The 22,746-nt window shown below is 39.9% G+C and overlaps 1 protein-coding gene across 2 annotated transcripts in view; it reads right to left on the bottom strand.

The window, feature by feature from the left end:
• LOC126418486 (peregrin) overlaps positions 1 to 22,746 on the bottom strand; it is a 259,171-nt gene that overhangs the window by 198,189 nt on the left and 38,236 nt on the right. For both annotated transcript variants that reach the window (XM_050085261.1, XM_050085262.1), the window contains exons 6-7: positions 22,549 to 22,737; positions 21,447 to 21,645 (exon numbers count right to left, since the gene is read on the bottom strand). In XM_050085261.1, coding sequence (XP_049941218.1) covers positions 21,447 to 21,645; positions 22,549 to 22,737 — 388 coding nt within the window. The remainder of the gene's footprint in view (positions 1 to 21,446; positions 21,646 to 22,548; positions 22,738 to 22,746) is intronic.

The following is a 22,746-nucleotide window of genomic DNA, read 5'->3' as shown; positions in this document are numbered from 1 at the left end:
TTTACACCACTCCTCACAATGAAAAACTGTTCCTATTCCTTGAAAGGTGCCACAGAACAATAATATGGACTTTACTGCTATTTTAATACAAACAACAACATTCAAATCTAGGAAGTATGAAAGAGAATAATAGTTATATAATTTTCATCAAGTTAACACTGGACTTTTAGAATTACGTTAAGAGTGGATGTTATCTAGAACAATGCAGCCACCTGCTGGAAGTTATGCATATCCACTGACTGAACATGATAACCTAAAAGTCATTGCATGAACGTTAACAAATACCTCCTCCTTCAGAAATACTCTAGAATCAATACGAACCTGCAACACAACTGTCCAAAACACATCTACCATGATTTACAGCTGGAAGATAACACTCTGGATTGTATGTCCCTTGGAACACTGAAGCCTCTATTTTCCATTCACCAAGTTTGTGAGAGTTTGGTGACAACACAAATATGTTATTGCAGTCCCCATCAGAATGCATCCACTAACAGTGTTCTCTAAAACTATATTAAACTTAGCAGTTACTTCCATGGCAATGGCCTCTTTATTAAAGGTTACAGTTCTCTTTAGCAATACAAATTTCTATCAGCGATATCAATGTTATATAAGGACAAATCCAGAAACATTATACTACAACGGGAAAACAAAAGAAGTCAGTATGTCACAGGTAAATCAGAAGAGAAGATACAGAAATTAGGTGTTTGTACTAGGATGCTGCAAAATTAATAACTTTTTGGCAAACACCACCATGACCTTACTGCCTGAAAAACAAAACATACACAAGAAAAGTCACAAGTCACTGATTGATAAAAAAAACCAACAGAGGAACAGCCTTGTATGAAGTGCGGGTGGCATAACCTCGAGTAGTTAGTAGAACATTTAATTTACTGAAGGTTTTCAAACACAACTGCAACCAGTGGCCTTTCTGGATGGTGCAGTTCTTATTTTACCATGTTTGCTTTCAAGTTATCCAGCAACTGAGTTTTAGCGATTGTTTGAAACAGTGTGAGGGTAGTTGTGCAGCTGTGGCTATACAGAAAAATTGAAACAAGTAAGTACTAAATGCAGTGATGTATCTAGAATTATTTACGTCATAAAGTTGACTTGAAAGTATAACAAATAAATGAAAGTCGACTGGTCAGAATATGTCACTCAATGAAACTTAAGGGACATCATTTTGTGACACACTTAATGACTTTGCATTCAACTGTGAGTAAAAAACATCATTCACAATGAAATAGCAACTGTGAGGTGCAGTTGCTGCTATCTGACTGAAAACAACTGAATTAGCATAGCCAGACACCATCAGGCTGTGGATCGATGACCACGCACTTTGGGCCCTTTAACAACCATCAGGCTGCAGCACTTACAATACAGTATAAATTCCTTAACAGCTCTCCGTCGTGAACATGAATAAAGTTTGAATAATCAATATTATATGCATCTTTTCAATTCATGATCCAAGAATTAGCTGTTTAGCTTTGAGACATTTCCACTGCTGTATGTTCGGGGGTTGCTCGGTGCCTTACAGCTAGGAGCTAAAACATTTGATAATTCAACAATAACATAGAAACTAATTCAATGAGGCAAGTTTGCTGGTTTTGCAAAGCATGGACCACATTTCAAAATAATCTTGTGTCAATGATCTTGTCCTTTCATTCTTAATAGACGACTGTGCATGACAATGGCACAGTACATTCGTATATTTGGTGAATTGTAGTTATTGTTCTAAAAATGACTTACACCTCACATGTGTTAGGTAACATTTGCACACACGCGAAAAAAATGTCTGTTCTTCAGTTCACACACCCTCAGAATAGGTGACTGATCATCTCTCCCCCTTCTCCCTACTTCCTCATTTTACTTGTAGTAGTAGTATTTTCCACAATATGACACAGAAACCGAAAACCATTTGTTACAGTTATTAAGCATAGTATGCACTTATCAAATACGAGGGTCATCCACAAAGTAAGTTCTGTTTCTACTTCTATATGTGGCAACACTACAATTGCAGTTCCGAGTATGTGCGGCAGTTACCCTGACTCAAGGAGAAGACATGTATGCCATTTTCAGATCGCTGCTGCCGATGTGTACTTCGTAGTGCTTCTTTATTATGTCAGCCGTAATTGAAAATGCTGCCGCATGTGAAATCAGATCTGTGATTTGTTTTCTAAATGAAAGAAAGTTAAACCAAAAGAAATTCATCGGCAAATCTGCAAGGTTTACAGACAAAATGCTGTAAGTGATTCAGTGGTTAGAAGATGGGTCAGATTGTTCGATGAAGAACATGATCAAGTGCAGGATGAAGAACGAAGTGGACACCCGTCTGTGGTTATTGATGAACTGGATCAGACAATTGAAGAGAAGATTAAGCACAATCATAAGTTTACACTTCGTTCCCTTGCTATGGAAGTTCCGCAAATCTCACTATCACTAATTCATGAAATTCTTACTGAAAAACTGAAATTTCAAAAACTTTGCTCACATTTGGTACCCAAACTTTTTGCACAAAAAACAACCACCAGATGGGCAGTGCACTTCAGTTTTTGACAAGTTACAATGAAGAAGGTGATGGTATTCTTTCTCGGATAGTCACGGGGGATGAAACTTGGGTATCATACAACACCCTGAAACAAAATGGCAATCAATGGAATGGAGGCACACTTCATCCCCAATGAAGGTTAAGCCTAAGCAAATCTTGACACCTCGAAAAGTCATGTGAACTGTTTTTTGGGACAGAAAAGGCATTTTGCTGATTGATTTCTTACCACTAGGCCAAACAATCAATGCACATAGTTACTACGAGACCATTAAGAAATTATGCTGCGCAATATAGAACAGGGGCTGAGGATTGGTTGTTTTTTCTCATGATAATGCCCAACCTCACACGGCAAATATGACCAAACAACTCTTACGAGAATTTCACTGGGACTCATTTGATCATCCTCCGTACAGCCCGGACATCGCTCCTAGCGACTTTCATCTCTTCTTACACCTAAAATCTGCCCTTGGTGGTCAACAATTCAATGATGATGATGAGCTGAAAGACCATGTTACCACATGGTTGAATACATAGGCAGCAACATTCTATGAAGAAGGCATACAAAAACTTGTGCCACACTATGACAAGTGCCTACAAAATTTTGGAAGCTATGTAGAAATGTAGCTTAACAGTTGTAGATTTTTGTACAATAAATATTTTTTCTAAATCTGTACACGTTTGTTTTATATAACCAAACGGAACTTACTTTGAGGACATACCTCGTATAATCACAGCTATAATTTTACTTCACTAGATACCTTTACAAGATTTTTTCTCTTTCAGTAGTAAATGTTTAAAGATGACTATGAATTTTGCTGACTGGAGATCAATTTTACCTTAGTTCAAAAAAAGAAACCAGTTCATGAACTTAATATATTGTGTAACATTAAACTTGGATGGAACAAATGGGTTCAGTGTTGATCTAAATTAGAAGGAAATATACCTGGAATCACTGATATATCTGTTATTAACAAAATTATCACGTTTCACCTACAGATAAATGTACACTGCAGATAAACAGTATTTATTACTGAAGATGTCGTGTTTTAAAGATGAAGGAAAATTAATCTTCAAACTTCCTCACAGCCAAAGGATCTGTAGTCGGAAATGGCACTGTGCAAATGTAAGGAAATAAATTATAATACATAAGCTGACATCCCCCCCCATGAACCATGGACCTTGCCGTTGGTGGGGAGGCTTGCGTGCCTCAGCGATACAGATAGCCGTACCGTAGGTGCAACCACAACGGAGGGGTATCTGTTGAGAGGCCAGACAAACGTGTGGTTCCTGAAGAGGGGCAGCAGCCTTTTCAGTAGTTGCAAGGGCAACAGTCTGGATGATTGACTGATCTGGCCTTGTAACAATAACCAAAACGGCCTTGCTGTGCTGGTACTGCGAACGGCTGAAAGCAAGGGGAAACTACAGCCGTAATTTTTCCCGAGGGCATGCAGCTTTACTGTATGATTACATGATGATGGCGTCCTCTTGGGTAAAATATTCCGGAGGTAAAATAGTCCCCCATTCGGATCTCCGGGCGGGGACTACTCAAGAGGATGTCGTTATCAGGAGAAAGAAAACTGGCGTTCTACGGATCGGAGCGTGGAATGTCAGATCCCTTAATCGGGCAGGTAGGTTAGAAAATTTAAAAAGGGAAATGGATAGGTTGAAGTTAGATATAGTGGGAATTAGTGAAGTTCGGTGGCAGGAGGAACAAGACTTCTGGTCAGGTGACTACAGGGCTATAAACACAAAATCAAATAGGGGTAATGCAGGAGTAGGTTTAATAATGAATAGGAAAATAGGAATGCGGGTAAGCTACTACAAACAGCATAGTGAACGCATTATTGTGGCCAAGATAGATACGAAGCCCACGCCTACTACAGTAGTACAAGTTTATATGCCAACTAGCTCTGCAGATGACGAAGAAATTGAAGAAATGTATGATGAAATAAAAGAAATTATTCAGATTGTGAAGGGAGACGAAAATTTAATAGTCATGGGTGACTGGAATTCGAGTGTAGGAAAAGGGAGAGAAGGAAACATAGTAGGTGAATATGGATTGGGGGACAGAAATGAAAGAGGAAGCCGCCTGGTCGAATTTTGCACAGAGCACAACATAATCATAACTAACACTTGGTTTAAGAATCATGAAAGAAGGTTGTATACATGGAAGAACCCTGGAGATACTAAAAGGTATCAGATAGATTATATAATGGTAAGACAGAGATTTAGGAACCAGGTTTTAAATTGTAAGACATTTCCAGGGGCAGATGTGGACTCTGACCACAATCTATTGGTTATGACCTGTAGATTAAAACTGAAGAAACTGCAAATAGGTGGGAATTTAAGGAGATGGGACCTGGATAAACTAAAAGAACCAGAGGTTGTACAGAGATTCAGGGAGAGCATAAGGGAGCAATTGACAGGAATGGGGGAAATAAATACAGTAGAAGAAGAATGGGTAGCTTTGAGGGATGAAGTAGTGAAGGCAGCAGAGGATCAAGTAGATAAAAAGACGAGGGCTAGTAGAAATCCTTGGGTAACAGAAGAAATATTGAATTTAATTGATGAAAGGAGAAAATATAAAAATGCAGTAAGTGAAACAGGCAAAAAGGAATACAAACGTGTCAAAAATGAGATCGACAGGAAGTGCAAAATGGCTAAGCAGGGATGGCTAGAGGACAAATGTAAGGATGTAGAGGCCTATCTCACTAGGGGTAAGATAGATACCGCCTACAGGAAAATTAAAGAGACCTTTGGAGATAAGAGAACGACTTGTATGAATATCAAGAGCTCAGATGGAAACCCAGTTGTAAGCAAAGAAGGGAAAGCAGAAAGGTGGAAGGAGTATATAGAGGGTCTATACAAGTGCGATGTACTTAAGGACAATATTATGGAAATGGAAGAGGATGTAGATGAAGATGAAATGGGAGATATGATACTGCGTGAAGAGTTTGACAGAGCACTGAAAGACCTGAGTCGAAACAAGGCCCCGGAGTAGACAATATTCCATTGGAACTACTGACGGCCGTGGGAGAGCCAGTCCTGACAAAACTCTATCATCTGGTGAGCAAGATGTATGAAACAGGCGAAATACCCTCAGATTTCAAGAAGAATATAATAATTCCAATCCCAAAGAAAGCAGGTGTTGACAGATGTGAAAATTACCGAACTATCAGCTTAATAAGTCACAGCTGCAAAATACTAACACGAATTCTTTACAGACGAATGGAAAAACTAGTAGAAGCCGACCTCGGGGAAGATCAGTTTGGATTCCGTAGAAACACTGGAACACGTGAGGCAATACTGACCTTACGACTTATCTTAGAAGAAAGATTAAGGAAAGGCAAACCTACGTTTCTAGCATTTGTAGACTTAGAGAAAGCTTTTGACAATGTTGACTGGAATACTCTCTTTCAAATTCTAAAGGTGGCAGGGGTAAAATACAGGGAGCGAAAGGCTATTTACAATTTGTACAGAAACCAGATGGCAGTTATAAGAGTCGAGGGACATGAAAGGGAAGCAGTGGTTGGGAAGGGAGTAAGACAGGGTTGTAGCCTCTCCCCGATGTTGTTCAATCTGTATATTGAGCAAGCAGTAAAGGAAACAAAAGAAAAATTCGGAGTAGGTATTAAAATTCATGGAGAAGAAATAAAAACTTTGAGGTTCGCCGATGACATTGTAATTCTGTCGGAGACAGTAAAGGACTTGGAAGAGCAGTTGAATGGAATGGACAGTGTCTTGAAAGGAGGATATAAGATGAACATCAACAAAAGCAAAACAAGGATAATGGAATGTAGTCTAATTAAGTCGGGTGATGCTGAGGGAATTAGATTAGGAAATGAGGCACTTAAAGTAGTAAAGGAGTTTTGCTATTTGGGGAGCAAAATAACTGATGATGGTCGAAGTAGAGAGGATATAAAATGTAGGCTGGCAATGGCAAGGAAAGCGTTTCTGAAGAAGAGAAATTTGTTAACATCCAGTATAGACTTAAGTGTCAGGAAGTCATTTCTGAAAGTATTCGTATGGAGTGTAGCCATGTATGGAAGTGAAACATGGACGATAAATAATTTGGACAAGAAGAGAATAGAAGCTTTCGAAATGTGGTGCTACAGAAGAATGCTGAAGATTAGATGGGTAGATCACATAACTAATGAGGAGGTATTGAATAGGATTGGGGAGAAGAGAAGTTTGTGGCACAACTTGACCAGAAGAAGGGATCGGTTGGTAGGACATGTTCTGAGGCATCAAGGGATCACCAATTTAGTATTGGAGGGCAGCGTGGAGGGTAAAAATCGTATAGGGAGACCAAGAGATGAATACACTAAGCAGATTCAGAAGGATGTAGGTTGCAGTAGGTACTGGGAGATGAAAAAGCTTGCACAGGATAGAGTAGCATGGAGAGCTGCATCAAACCAGTCTCAGGACTGAAGACCACAACAACAACAACAACAACAACAAGCTGACATAGTAACTACAACCAATGATGAAAAGATTGTAAAGAGGTCACCATAAATATCAATTCACGAAATGTGTATGCAAATCATGACGAGAAATGTTGTGCACAATAAGATACAAGGAATGCAGATTCTGCAGCTAATTTTACTTTGAACATAAGCTGAAGCTGACCATGTTGGCCACAGGTTACGTATCTTTCTGTGATCTTAAGCTGCAACACTTCACAGGATTTGAAGCCACTGTTATTCAAAAATCCAGAAACTATCTGCTCCAAGAGTAGCAGACAATTGCACTGTATGTTTATTGGCTGATAAATACACTCCTGGAAATTGAAATAAGAACACCGTGAATTCATTGTTCCAGGAAGGAGAAACTTTATTGACACATTCCTGGGGTCAGATACATCACATGATCACACTGACAGAACCACAGGCACATAGACACAGGCAACAGAGCATGCACAATGTCGGCACTAGTACAGTGTATATCCACCTTTCGCAGCAATGCAGGCTGCTATTCTCCCATGGAGACGATCGTAGAGATGCTGGATGTAGTCCTCTGGAACGGCTTGCCATGCCATTTCCACCTGGCGCCTCAGTTTGACCAGCGTTCGTGCTGGACGTGCAGACCGCGTGAAACGACGCTTCATCTAGTCCCAAACATGCTCAATGGGGGACAGATCCGGAGATCTTGCTGGCCAGGGTAGTTGACTTACACCTTCTAGAGCACGTTGGGTGGCACGGGATACATGCGGACGTGCATTGTCCTGTTGGAACGGCAAGTTCCCTTTCCGGTCTAGGAATGGTAGAACGATGGGTTCGATGACGGTTTGGATGTACCGTGCACTATTCAGTGTCCCCTCGATGATCACCAGTGGTGTACGGCCAGTGTAGGAGATCGCTCCCCACACCCATGATGCTGGGTGTTGGCCCTGTGTGCCTCGGTCGTATGCAGTCCTGATTGTGGCGCTCACCTGCACGGCGCCAAACACGCATACGACCATCATTGGCACCAAGGCAGAAGCGACTCTCATCGCTGAAGACGACACGTCTCCATTCGTCCCTCCATTCACGCCTGTCGCGACACCACTGGAGGCGGGCTGCACGATGTTGGGGCGTGAGCGGAAGACGGCCTAACGGTGTGCGGGACCGTAGCCCAGCTTCATGGAGACGGTTGCGAATGGTCCTCGCCGATACCCCAGGAGCAACAGTGTCCCTAATTTGCTGGGAAGTGGCGGTGCGGTCCCCTACGGCACTGCGTAGGATCCTACGGTCTTGGCATGCATCCGTGCGTCGCTGCGGTCCGGTCCCAGGTCAACGGGTACGTGCACCTTCCGCCGACCACTGGCGACAACATCGATGTACTGTGGAGACCTCACGCCCCACGTGTTGAGCAATTCGGCGGTACGTCCACCCGGCCTCCCGCATGCCCACTATACGCCCTCGCTCAAAGTCCGTCAACTGCACATACGGTTCACGTCCACGCTGTCGCGGCATGCTACCAGTGTTAAAGACTGCGATGGAGCTCCGTATGCCACGGCAAACTGGCTGACACTGATGGCGGCGGTGCACAAATGCTGCGCAGCTAGCGCCATTCGACGGCCAACACCCCGGGTCCTGGTGTGTCCGCTGTGCCGTGCGTGTGACCATTGCTTGTACAGCCCTCTCGCAGTGTCCGGAGCAAGTATGGTGGGTCTGACACACCGGTGTCAATGTGTTCTTTTTTCCATTTCCAGGAGTGTATTTCATTGCTGACTGATCTTCATCTATGCACTATTCTGATCCATAAATGTGCATTTTTTGCACAATGTCAGCATTTGTTAGTTAAATTCTCACCACCTTGTGAACACCAGGTTGCGTAGAATATAATATGAAGTGTGTAGTTGCTGCTACTCAAGCCCAGGGTCGTCTCTGTAAGAGATGTTCAATCATTGTTGGTTGCTGTCAAACTCCATATACATACTGATAACCGCAAATAGTTTGAATTTCTCTTTCTTATTCTGCTATGCATTGCCTATGAAATGCCTTTGAGTTTGCACACGTTAATGATGTGTTGTCTTCCAGAATTCTTATGGGAGCAATTATTATTCTCATTCATTACTCACATTGTCAATATTTTCCTTAACTTAACCTTAAATATTGGGGAAGGGAGAGTTAAATTTCAGAAACCTGCAAACTGCACATTCACATATTTACTCCACTAAAACTTCTGTATTATTTCTTTTCAACTCAAGTTTGTACAAAATGAAAGCTATTCTTTCATAGTATTGCTAGGCTGTGAAACGATGACTGCAACTGAACATTTTCTACGAAATGTTTCAAGTCAAAGTCAATCCCACTTCATGGCCAAAAAATTGTGATTAATTTCTGTACAATGCAGGTTTCTAAATTCAGCTTGTGTTAACCTATTATGGGTAGAGGTACTGACTGCAATAATAAAAAAAAAATTGAGAAAAGATAAGGTACCTACACAGGTGGCATGCACAATTTTTTCATAGCCCATCAGCACTCACGAGTAACAGTTGCTGCCAAAAAATAGATCACCCAGAATTTCACTGTATATCAATGCAAATAAATGTACATTTTTGTGAATTTTCAGAAGTTACCACTGTCCTGTGCATAAATTAATTCATCGTATTAAAGTGGCATTTACAGTTTAGTTAACCCTTTGACTGCTGTTGACGAGTTCACTTATCATGCTGCCTGCTGCTCCCTAGGTGCTGATGAAGAGTATAGTCGCGACCGCCAGTTTTCCCATGAGCGTTGTTGACAAGTTAAGTTGCACCCGTTTGCGGGCCCCTGAGCACGAGTATAGATGTGCCGCTACCTGAGTGCTGATGACGAGATAAGTCGCACAGGGTACTCTCCGCTCCATGCCTCAGTAGCATTTCATAGTTCTGGCCACTAGCTTGCCATCCGATTCACCATCTGTTGTGGGCCTAGGCTTCACACTAAAATTTTCTGTTCAGTGTTCTTCGGGTCCTGTATTTTACAACAAAAATGGCAAGGTGTTGTGAGTGCACCGAGGAAGAAATCACAGAGATTCTTACAAGGAGCGACGGTGAGGATGAACTGCTTGATCTTGACGAAACTGACAGCTCTTCTACAGAATCAGAAAGCTATAGTCATAAACTGTAAACATCAGCAGGGGTGTCAATACAGTCTCGTGTTTCAACAAGAGATGTTAGTTGTTCTGAATATCAAGACTCAAAAAGTGATAGTGAAATGCCTACGAAGAAATCACGCCTTAGCAATAAATTTAACTGGAAAGAAAATGATTTTTGGCCAGTTAATCAAGCATTTGATGATACACTATATGGACATATGTCAAATAGGGAATGAGGCAAGTATTCTGTCAATTTCCATGTCAATCTTTACAGAAGAACTGATAAAATACATAGCTGATGAAACAAATCTGTTTTATTTATTCACCAAGGAGAATACTCCAGAATCGGTGCATTCTCGAACATCAAAGTGGAAAGATACTGGATGTGAAGAAATGTATATTTTCATAGCTGTTTGTCTTCTGATGCCTCGCATGAAAAAACTAAAAAGTAGCAAATACTAGATCAGAGATGTTCTTCTCAAGATTCTATTTTTTGGTGAACTGATGTGAAGAGACCGCTTTTTGTTACTTATGAGAAAGTTACATTTCAGTGACAACTCTGCCACTAATGGAGGAGACGGACTGTTCAAAATTAGGAACACTGTCGATAAAGTTCATACAGCTTCCCATTGTGTGTTCATTCCACATCAGAAACTCTACATTGATGAAAGTTTGTTATTATTCAAAGGACATTTATCTTTCAGACAGTTCATTTCATCAAAACGGAGTAGATTCGGAATAAAAACATTTGTGTTACGTGATTGTAAGACACGCTATGTCTTAGATTTTATTGTTTATAGAGGGACTCAACAGAAACTGAATTCCACAATTTGGGGAAAAGTGGTGACATAGTAGCTGCACTAATAAAGCCCTGTTTAGAATGTGGACATACCTTCTACCTCAACAATTGGTACCCAAGACGAGACTTATTTTTCTGGCTTCACAGTCATGGGACAAATGCATGTGGTACTGCCCATAAGAATAGATGCAACATGCCAGTCGAAACTTCAGAAGAAACTGGAACGAGCAGATTTTCAATTTATGTGCACAAATACAATGCTTGCTATAAAGTGGTGTGACAAAATGGAAGTGTGGATGCTGACCACATGTAACACCACAAGAGATGGTTGACACGGGAAAGACTGGCAGGAATACTGGAGAGAAAACTAAGAACAATTTGCTTATACAGAAGTTGCCTAGTCATTCTAAAATCATTGGTGGAGACTTCAACCATCTAACAATCAACTGGGAAAATTACAGTTTTGTTAATAGAGGGTGTAGCAAGACATCCTATAAAACATTATTAAATGCCTTCTCTGAAAATTTCCTAAAACAGATAGTTTGGAAGCTCATGCATGATGGAAATATATTAGATCTAATGGCAACAAAAACAGACCAAACCTCTTTGAGGACATACCCATCGAAACTGATATTAATGACCATGATGTGGTTGTGGTAACAATGATTACCAATGTACAATGACAACTAACACATGTAGGAAAATGTATATATTCAGTAAACTAGATAAAAAAGCAGTAGTGCCATGTCTCAGTGAGGAACTTGAAACTTTCAGCACACGACAGGAGCACATAGATGAACTATGGTGTAAGTTTAAAAGAATAGTTGATCATGCACTGGATTGGTATGTACCCAAGAGAATAGTTTATAATGGAAGGAGTGGCCATATTGTACTGAGGTAAGCTACATACTTGTTTGGTTTTCTTTATTATGGTGTTTGTGGTATGAATATAAGCTGTTTCAAACTATCAGCAAATTGAGGATCTCTCGAAAATGCATAATTTTAGCTACAATTTGTTATAATGAAGTGATATATAACAATTGATCATTGTATTTGATGTTTCTAGTGTTATAAGCTGCGTGCTGTGAAAGTATATGTTTTCAATAATACAACACAATGGATCTATCAAAAGCATATCATTTTGATACAATTTGCCATAGTAAAATATCAAATAATGACAGTTGTAGATACCGTCTTTTAACAGTGTATGCCTTATGGGGAGAACTGGCCACCATGTTGAAGCTGTAACTGCATTGATAGAATCACGAGCTGTGAAGTTCATGTCCTCCACTTCTCAATTTTTTTTCAGCTTTTTTCTAAAAGATTCAGAGCTTGTCTTATTAATTCAATAAAAATATTACCTGCAACCATCAATGTTATTTATCTAAGTAATATAGTTGCAGTAATTCTTGTTGCAGAGACCAACAACTGGAGTGTTTCCCCAGTGACCAGAAATCATAATTAAACAGCCAGTCAAAGTCAGAAAGTAAACAAAGTTACACACTGCTATTACGAAACTTTGTGTAAAATATGCAGACTTATCCCTTGGCTTTACAGTAAATATCTTTTTCAATTATGGTGAGCAGCTTAGAAAAAAATCTGATCCATTCAAACGAAATTACAAAATGAATCTTGGTCTTGAAGTCCATGTAATGAAGTATGTTATTTTTGATTGATGGCAGTCAATGCTACATTGAGAATATGGATATTACAGATGTGCGAACTGGAGTTAAGACACTATATTTCAACTACAATCAACTTAACCCGAAAATAGGTTGAACATTTAATTGAGTTAATGAATAACATCATAACATAGTTAACACACATATTTTATGTGCCTCCATTTTCATAAAGAAACTGTGTGATTTGTGTGGCAGATGCTGCAGGAGAATGTCAAAATTGCAAATCACAATAAGGAGCATGTTCTGTGAAACATAGCAGGCTGTTTCAGTGTGTGTAGCAAACATGATGGACCCATATCTGGCATACTTTGTAATGGGAAACATGTTCCTTGTGAGGATGGCTTTAGTGTCAGGGGTGTTCAGGAACAGCTGAGATCAATAAAACTGAATAAAGCGCTAGTGCCCAATAGAATCCCTATCAGATTCTACACTGAATTTGCAGCGACTGAGCCCCTCTTCTAATGATAAGCTATCATAGGTATCGTGAACAAAAAAACTGTCCCCAGTAGTTGGAAGACAGCAAAAGTCACAGCCATTTACAAGGAAGGTGACAGAAGTGATCAACCGAACAGCTGTCCTACCTCCTTGACAGTGATTTGTTGTAGAATATCAGGACATATTCTGAGCTCAAACATAAAGAGGTATCTCAAACAGAATGACCTGCCCCATGCCAGCCAGCAAGAATTGCGAAAACATTGATCATCCAAAGCTCAACTCACACTTTTCTCAAGTTTTTTCTGAAAGTTTTGGATCAAGGATGTCAGGTAGGTGCAGTATTTCTTGATTCCTGAAAAGTGTTTGGCTCCCATCTGTACTTATTTACAAAAGTATGATCATATAGGGTATCAAGTGAAGTTTGTGACCAGATTGAGAATTTTTTGCTTGGCAGGATGCAGCATGTTATTTTGGATGGAGAGTCATCACCAGATCCAGAAGTAACTTTGGTTTTGCCCAGTGAGAAAGTGTTGGGACCCTCGCTGTTCATGTTGTAAATTAATGACCTCGAGGATAATATTAATAGTAGCATCAGACATTTTGCATATGACACTATTATCTATAGTGAAGTAATGTCTGAAAATAAGTGTACAAATATTCAATCATACCTTGACAAGATTTCAAAGTGGTGCCTAAATTGGCAACTTGCTTTAAATATTCAGACATGTAAAACTGTGTACATCACAAAAAACATAGTATCCTATGACTTAATATCAATCGGTAAACTCATACGTACACCTCTGTGTAACATTTTGTGCAGATATGAAATGGAATGATCACACAGGTGCAGTTGTGGGTAAAGCAGGTGGTGGACTTTGGATTATTAGTAGAATACTGGGAAAATGTAATTAATCTTCAAAGGAGATTTCTTACAAACCACTTGCAAAGCTCATTCTGGAACACTGCTCACATGCATGGGACACGTATCAAATAGGACTCAAGCGGGATACTTAATGTATATGGAGAAAGGCGGCACAAATGGTCACAGGTTTGTTTGACCAATTGGAGAGAGTCACGGAAACTGAACTGGCAGACTCCCGAAGATAGATGTACGCTATCCCAAGAAAGTCTACTTACAAAGTTTCAAGAACCAACTTTAAATGATGACTTTAGGAATATAGTATGACCCCTGCTTATTGCTCACAAAGGGATCATGAGGAGATCATCAGATTAATTACAGCACACACACAGGCACTGGTACAATCACTCTTCTCACACTCTGTATTTGAATGGAATGAGAAGAAACCCTAATAACTGGTACAATGGGATGTGCCCTCTGCCATGCACTTCACAGTGGTTTGCAGGGTATAGATGTAGATGTATATGCAGAATATTACCACAGAAGCAATTGAAGTGGATGAAATACAAACTTTAACAGCAGTATAATGATAAAATATGGCGTCATTTATTTTGTGAAAACTACATGGGCAGTATTTAAGAGAATGGGGAAATGCTGGAGGTATGTGTTCTGTATTAGTTATCTCTGAAGGTCACTGTCCAAGAACTTAGCAACATTGCCAGTCTTGTTTGACCACACAATGCCTCAACTATGTATTAGTGGTTACCTTCACTCTGTGTGTTATTTAAATCAATATTGTATTTATTCAAAAATTAAACAAGTATGATGCCTTAACGCAGAAGTACAAAAACTGTAACAACGTCATTGGGGGAGTGAAAAAGGCCAGAAGTAAACATATTTCATGCCATTTCCTATAAGTGTGTAGTGACCATTTTTCTTCAAGAGAACTATGATTGGTCATACACATTCGGATGTGATAATTAATGCCACAACTCATATTACACTAGAAGGAACTGTAGAAAAGGGAAGGAATTAAAATTCCCTGTAGAAAAGGGGAAAAATACTAAAATTTTTCTGAAGTTCACGCAAACACAGTCACAGGTAACAACAGGCAGAGGTGGTGACATAGCTATGCAGCAGAAAGAAACAAACAACATCGCAAGTTGGTTGCATACATGAGCACACATTGCTACATCAGCACCAATTGCTAGGCACACGTTACATATACAGGAAAAGTCAGCCATTAGCTCTTGTTACATGAAGCAACAAGCATTACCTCAGACGCAATAACATGTTTTAGAGACTTGACAGTGAAGTTAAAGAGCCACATACAAATTGTTAAATAAACACAGTGGTATGAGAGCCATTGACCTCTAGTACAGAACTGGGCTATATTTGGTGATTGTGAACAGAACCTCATGCCAGTACCTCCGGCTCCATAAATACTTCAGATCTGAATTAGGATCAACTTTGTTTGAACCGAAGCACTCGATTCAATAACTGTTACAGTGCAGTAACATTCATGTGTTAAATGTTCCAGCACTTCTCATGAATAAGCTGCTTGCCATCCCCCGAGATGACAACTTTCAAGTAACCATAACCTCCACTCATGAGACTTCACACTGGTTGCTGCCTACCACATCGTTGATGGGGAGACTGAAGGTCTTCCAACACTAGTACATCTCATGGTGCTTATCACACTGACATCATCATCTAGAAATACAGAATCAATTTGAAATCAACAATGGATTTCAAACTGATTTCGTATTTCTATATTTCCCAAATGCTGTTGACACCGTACCTCACAAGTGGCTTGTAATCAAATTGCGTGCTTATTGAATATTGTCTCAGGTATGCGACTGGATTCATCGTTTCCCATCAGAGCATACTTCATAGTAACTGACAGAAAGTCATTGAGTAAAACAGCAGTGATTTCTGGCATTCCCCAATAGGCCCTCTGCTGTTCCTTACCTTTATAAACAATTTAGCAGACACTCTGAGCAGCAGTCTTAGGTTGTTTGCAGATGATGATGTTTATTGACTCACAAAGTCATCAGAAGAATAAAACCAATTGCAAAATGATTTGGATAAGATATTTGGATGGTGCGAAAATTGGCAACAGACCCCAAATAACAAGTGTGAGATCATCCATGTAAGTGCTAAAGGAATCCGTTAAACTTTGGTTGCACAAAAAATCAATCAAATCTAAAAGCATCTACATTACATCTATATTCTACAAACCACCATGAGGCGCATGGCAGAGAGTATGTGCTATTGTACCGGTTGCTAGGGTTTTTTCCTGTTCCACTCATGTATGGAGCATGGAACAAATGATCATTTGAATGCCTCTGTGTGTGCAGTAATTATTCTAATCTTATTCGCGCAGTCACCCCTATGTGAGTAATATGTAGGGGGTTGTGGTATATTCCTACAGTAATCATTTAAAGCCCATTCTCAAAACTTTGTTGATAGACTTTCTCGGGATAGTCTGCCTCTATCTTCAATAGGTTTCCGGTTCAGTTCCTTCAGTATCTCTGTGACTCTCTGATGGATTAAACAAACCTGTGACCATTCATGCTGCCCTTCTCTGTCTACATTTAATATCCCCTGTTAGTCCTATATGGTATGGGTGTATATGTGGTATGGTATGGGTGTATACGAGGACAAAGAAAAAAAATTCCCAGGTTTTTCCTGGATTTCCCGGTTAAAAAATAAACTTTCTCCCAGGTGAAAATACGCTTTTTCAGTGTTAAGTGACAGTATACTTTCCCTTGGGGTCGTAAAACTTATCAGTCCTTCAAATGGTTAAGATTTTATACACCAGCGTAGAGCCTCCCACCACTTTACGAAACAAATCGCCAGAAAAAAATGCGTTTTGGAAGATCTTTGATTTACAGCAACATGTACGCCGCATATTTTTGTATTACGAAAGTACAGGGTGTACATAAAGTCCGGAACACTTTCAATTATTTATTGCACAAGAACCAAACATTGTGCAGATATCGTATATATGTCATTTTGAAGAGAAACCATGAAAGTTTGTTTTCATGTATACCACCACAGCGTAGTTTGGTAAGTTCGTGGGTACCTGAACACGAAGCTGCCGTATCGATGGATCAGGCATGCTACAGAAGGGGACAGTTGTTTCATGAAATGACCTCCCCGATCCCCAGATCTCACTCTGTGTGATTTTTTTTCTGTGGGGAAACATTACAAGTCTGGTTTATGTACCACCTCTACCACACGATGTAGCAGAGCTCTGGGAGAGAATACGGTAAGCAACTGCCACAGTCGCCGATGCCGTGCTGGGACGGGTATGGCAAGAATTTGATTACCGTATTGACGTCTGCCAGGTCACTCATGGTTTGCATACTGAATTAAAAAAAAAAAAAAAACTTTCAGAGTTTCTCTTCATGATGTATGACATCTGTACAACATTTAGTTCTTGTGCAATAAATAATTGAAAGTGTTCCCGGACTTTATGTACACACTGTATATAGTCAACTTTCTTCAAACACAGAATGTTAATTTCCGAAGCATTGAAATCGAGATTGCCATGCACTTTTGTAAACCCATCATAGCTCATGTCATGTGATCTCGCCAGCCGATGATAGTAATTATTCACTGCGTTTACATGGGGCTCCAAAAACCTGATTTTGCAAATCGATCACCCAATACCGCTCCTGGGTAGTCATGTAATCACTTCAAAATCGATTTTGGGAATTTGCTTCTGTTTGCCTTTTTTTCAGTTTCGCAATCGGTATTGAAGCATGCCTGGGCTGTCTGTTTTTAAAAATTTCGGCTAATATTGATGGAGTGGCTTTTCATACAATGAAGGATAAGTAGAAATATTAGACTGAAGCTGTTTACATCTCGTCTAACTGAAGAGACATAGTGATTGTCCTGACTGAATCATAAACTATATCTGCTGTTTTCCAGGTGCCATAATTAACTGGGCTAGCAAATCCGCTTCAGACCTTAACATGTAAACACGACAGCAAAAAACTGTTTCTGAAACTCGGTTTTCGTCTTACAGAAGATGTGTCGCATGTAAAAGTAGTGATTCAGAGCATAGGACACGTGATGTAGTCAGCCTGTAGCAACATCACTGTTAAGCAGTGTGAACACACAAGGAAAAGTTAATGGTTTAAATTAATGTACATAGATTACCTACAAGAAAAGCTAAGGTTCAACATATAATATTTGTCTTTTTAGCAGGTGTTACACTTCGATAAATATCACACAAAAACACCAGTAAAATTTTAAGTAATGATGTAAATGTCTGGTCTTCTGGGCTCTAAATTCTTCTAAGTGGCTGGCCCTCAAAGTGTTAAGGTTTAAATGAAAACCAAACGCTCTGTGATTTAAGAAACTCAAAGCATGTTCGCACACGAAAATAACTCATATTGCATAAAATTAAATGTATTTTGAAAGTAACGCTTTTCAAACAACTAATTGCAATATTTTCCGGCGACCTGTTGAGATTTCGTTTCAGCAGTAGAGCGCCAGAAAATGGCTTACCGTGCCTGCGAAGCCACGATGACATAGGTATCCCATATGTTCGTCCTAAAGGCTTCCACACATTTTGCTGTTGCCAGATGCTTGTGTGTGCACTGTGCTTTGTTGCTGTAAATGACACATTTCCTTTCCAACTTAAGTTTTTTTTCTCATTTACGTTTTATTGCTGCAGTATTATATTGCAGTAACAAGCTAAAGTAAAATTCTTTGTTAAAGTATCAGTTCTTACCAATCAAAACTACAAAAATTTAACTGAAAACTAAAACAACAAAAAATTCCCATATTTTTCCCGATTTTCTCCTGGATGAAAAAATTCCCGGGTTTTCCCCAGATTTACCAGAGCGTATACACCCTGTAATAATATTGCCTGCAAGGTCATTAATATACATCATGAACAGCAAGGGTCCCAACACACTTCCCCGGGGACACACGAAGTTACTACTACATCTGATAAAGCCTCTCCATCCAAAATAACATAATGTGTCCTCCCTACCAAGAATGTCCTCCATCCCACCAGAAATTTCAATTGATACCCCATACAATAATACTTTTGACAATAAGCATAGGTGTGGTATTTAGTCAAATGTTTTTTGGAAATCAAGAAATACTGAATCTACCTGTTTGTCCTGACCCAAAGCTTTCAGTATATCATGCGAGAAAAGTGTGATTTGGTTTTCAGCAAGATCGATGCTTTGGAAATCCCTGCTGGATGGCATTTGGAAGGTCATTCGGTTCAATATGTTTGAGCTCAGAATATGTCCTAAGATTCTACGACCAATTGATGTCAAGGATACTGGATAGTTGTGTTATGGATCACTTCTACTACCCCTCTTGTATACGGGCATGACCTGTGCCTTTTTCCAAGAACTGGGCATGGTTTTTTGTTCGAGGGTTCAATGATAGATTATAGTTTGAAGAGGGGACTAACTCAGCCACAAATTCAAAATAATATCTGACAGGTATTCCATCAGGGCATGGAGCTTTGTTCAATTTTAACAATTTCAGCTGTTTCTCAACACCACAGACACCAATACTTATTTCAGTCATGTTTTCAGTGGTATGAGGATTAAATTGGGGCAATTCTCCTGGGTTTTCCCTTGTAAAAAAAATTTGAAAATGGAGTCGGGCATTTCAGCTTTTGCTAGAAATTACAATTACCGACAACTTAAATTGGAAAGAAAACACAGAAAATGTTATGGGGGAAGGTGAACCAAAGAACATGTTTTATTGGCAGAGCACTTGGGGGATGCAACAGATCTCTTAAAGTGACTGCCTACACTATGCTTGTCTGTCCTCTTTTGGTGTACTGCTGCACAGTGTGGGGTCATTATCAGGCAGCATTAACAAAGTACACCATGAAAGTTCAAAGAAGGGCAGCATGTTTTTTATTACTGAGAAATAGGGGAGAGTGTGTCAAGGTCACGATATAGGATTTGGGGTGTACACCATTAAAACAAAGGCATTTCACGCAGCAGCGAGATCTTCTCATGAAACTTCAATCACCAGCTTTCTCCTCTGAATGCGAAAATAGTTTGTTGAGACCAGCCTAGACAAGGAGAAACAAATGATCATCATAATAAAATAGGGGAAATCAGAGCTCACACAGAAAGATATAGGTCCTTTATTTTTTTCTTGCAAATTTCGAGTGTTGAATAACAGAGAATTATTGTGAAAGTGGTCCAATGAACCTTCTGCCAGGCACTTGAATTGCAGAGTAGCGCTGTATATGCAGATGCACTTGCACTCACTGCTGGGTGAGGGAGCCATCTGGTGCCTCCGTTTCTGCTCATCACTGCTGGCACTTTCTCGTGTCAAGAGCCTACCTGTCCAGCGAGGGCAGGATCAGCTGACTACACGGTTTCCGACAAAATGGTAAAGCTCAATGAGTCATCGTGGTCCGGAGTGGGATCAACAATGCTCTAGCAGTATGGGGGCATAATACACACTATAGCTTTGCCTGCAAATCACCACACATTAGCCTGCGAAACCTTAGCCAAATTGCTGTTGTAGCGGCCTTGGCAACCAGCTAGCCAAGCCAACAACAGGAGTCAATGGAATTCCATCGTGCACTGGATGTTTTATTAGTGCCGAGAGGTACTTTACAGGTTCACAATACAATCCTGTCAACATAGAGATGTCTCCACATGGCACCCCTAAAGAAGTAAGATTTTTTATCCAATGTGACAGGGACGTATTTCACTGGCTTACGAAACACCTGTGAGTACACAAATAGACATCACATAGTTCAACTGAAATGTTGCATACTGTCACAGATTCCACTTACATGCAATTACTCCACTTGACTGATACGTGAGTTGGTGACTTCTTCCAATGAAGCAAGAGAAGTATTACATTCTTCAATCTCCAGTAAAGCTGCCACACTTCTGGATGAGTGTTACAAACAGTCTTGGCAAGTTAAACCACACCACATAGAGGTGGTGTTAAGTTGCAGGCAGGCACAATGAAAAAGACTGCTAGAATTATTTCAGCTTTCAGACAAACTACCTCTTTGTAAATAGAAATCTCTCTCCCTCTCTCTCTCTCTCTCTCTCTCTCACACACACACACACACACACACACACACACAGCCACTGTCTCCAGATGCAAAGGTCCAACTATCCTAGACTTTTCACTGTTTGATTTAGTCAGATAGTTTCAGGTGTGAGTTTGTAACTTCTACCTACCTACTGTCTCTTACAGATTACAAAAATAGAAATTATTCTGTTGAATAGAAGGAATTGTTAAGGAGTAACTTTTTCAGTTTGTTGTAAGAATGGAGGCTGCACAGAGTGCAGCTACAGTTGCTCCAAAAGCTTTAATTGTTATTATCTGAGATAGTGGTATGACCATACATTTGTGTGTTGAGTAATGGTGAGAATATAATCCTATGTTACCACCAAATAACAGGTGACTAGACTACATAAAACTGACAACTGCATATTCATATTACATTCTTCACAGTCTTCATAAAAAAAAGAAGAGTACACATACTTCTCAAACGATCTCCATTGTAAATGAGCATACAACATAAAAGTTAAATACCTGTGTTAGAGTCACGTACTGTGTCCATTTTCATAAAAAGGCCTGCCTGTTGAGCACAGGTTACATGAAATGCTGCATAGCAATTTGTTTTGTGGCACTGGATGCATGCACCAACACCACGCTGCTTGCAGATGTAACAAGTTAATTTCCATCGTGCAGGTGGAATTGTTTCAATGCTGTCAATTGGTTCCAGGAAAACCTATAACCAAAATACATTGTGTACAGGATACAAATATAATTTACACTAGATAAATTTCCTTCCTACTGTTGAAAAGGCAGAAAAATCAATGCTGAATAGTTTGTGAATGGCATGAGTCATTTATCTCGAAGACATGGGAATCCTTGCACCCAAAATATTATAATAGTCACCTCTCTCACCATAGCTATACATTTCAGTACTAAGTAATAAGGACGACAGCAGTATTGTTCTGCCTGCACAAACTACTCATTTCAGGCTTTCTGTAGGAGATTTATCATGATGACACTTTTTAGTGCTGCTTGACCATCCCATCTAAAATTTAAATCCTTCTACTAAATGAAAGTGCAGAGAATGATAGACACAACACCACAATTTGGAGGCTGTTACATGATCAGAAATTTCTGCCAGATGCAGCAACATCAAAGCACTAAAAATTCAGAAAGGGTAAGTACACTTACTGAAATTCACATAACGATTTGTTAATTGGGTACCCTGCGGCACAAGTTTAACATCAATATTGGTCATTTCACGTCGCGACCGACATATCTGTTTCACTGGGCTGAACAACACTATGATTTTTCTAACAGTGCCTCATAGATAAAAGATTGGAATTCTGCTGTTTAAGCAAGCACACAAGCATTCACCCACATGTAAGTACACATTCACATGCACATGCACAATCTCGCCCACACGCATGCCTCCTCCCTGACCACACACACACACACACACACACACACACACACACACACAAAGAAGCCATAAATAATAACACATTGCATAAGGTAAGAGAATGTAAAGAATGGAAAATGCCATGAAATAACAATGTTTCCTATTACATAAACCAAAATAACTGGAAGCAATAAAAGAACACCTCTTTGTAAACCATAAAAAACAAATAATTACCGTGTTTGCAAATCGAACTTCAGGAATCCACAGCGCACAGACAACATGTGCCCAGTGTCCACGATCTGTCTGCTTAAATGCTCCCCCATTGTTAGGGCACAGCACACAATCGACAGCTCGCGATGGAGATTGCAAACACCGTCTGCAGAGCCACTGTCCTTCAGGAATGTATGGTACTCCATAACAATCCTAAAATAA

Source organism: Schistocerca serialis, chromosome 9 (assembly GCF_023864345.2).
Source record: "Schistocerca serialis cubense isolate TAMUIC-IGC-003099 chromosome 9, iqSchSeri2.2, whole genome shotgun sequence".
Classification (NCBI taxonomy): Eukaryota; Metazoa; Arthropoda; class Insecta; order Orthoptera; family Acrididae; genus Schistocerca; species Schistocerca serialis.
Note: the sequence above shows the minus strand (reverse complement) of the source record. Positions and strands in the feature narration are given on the sequence as shown.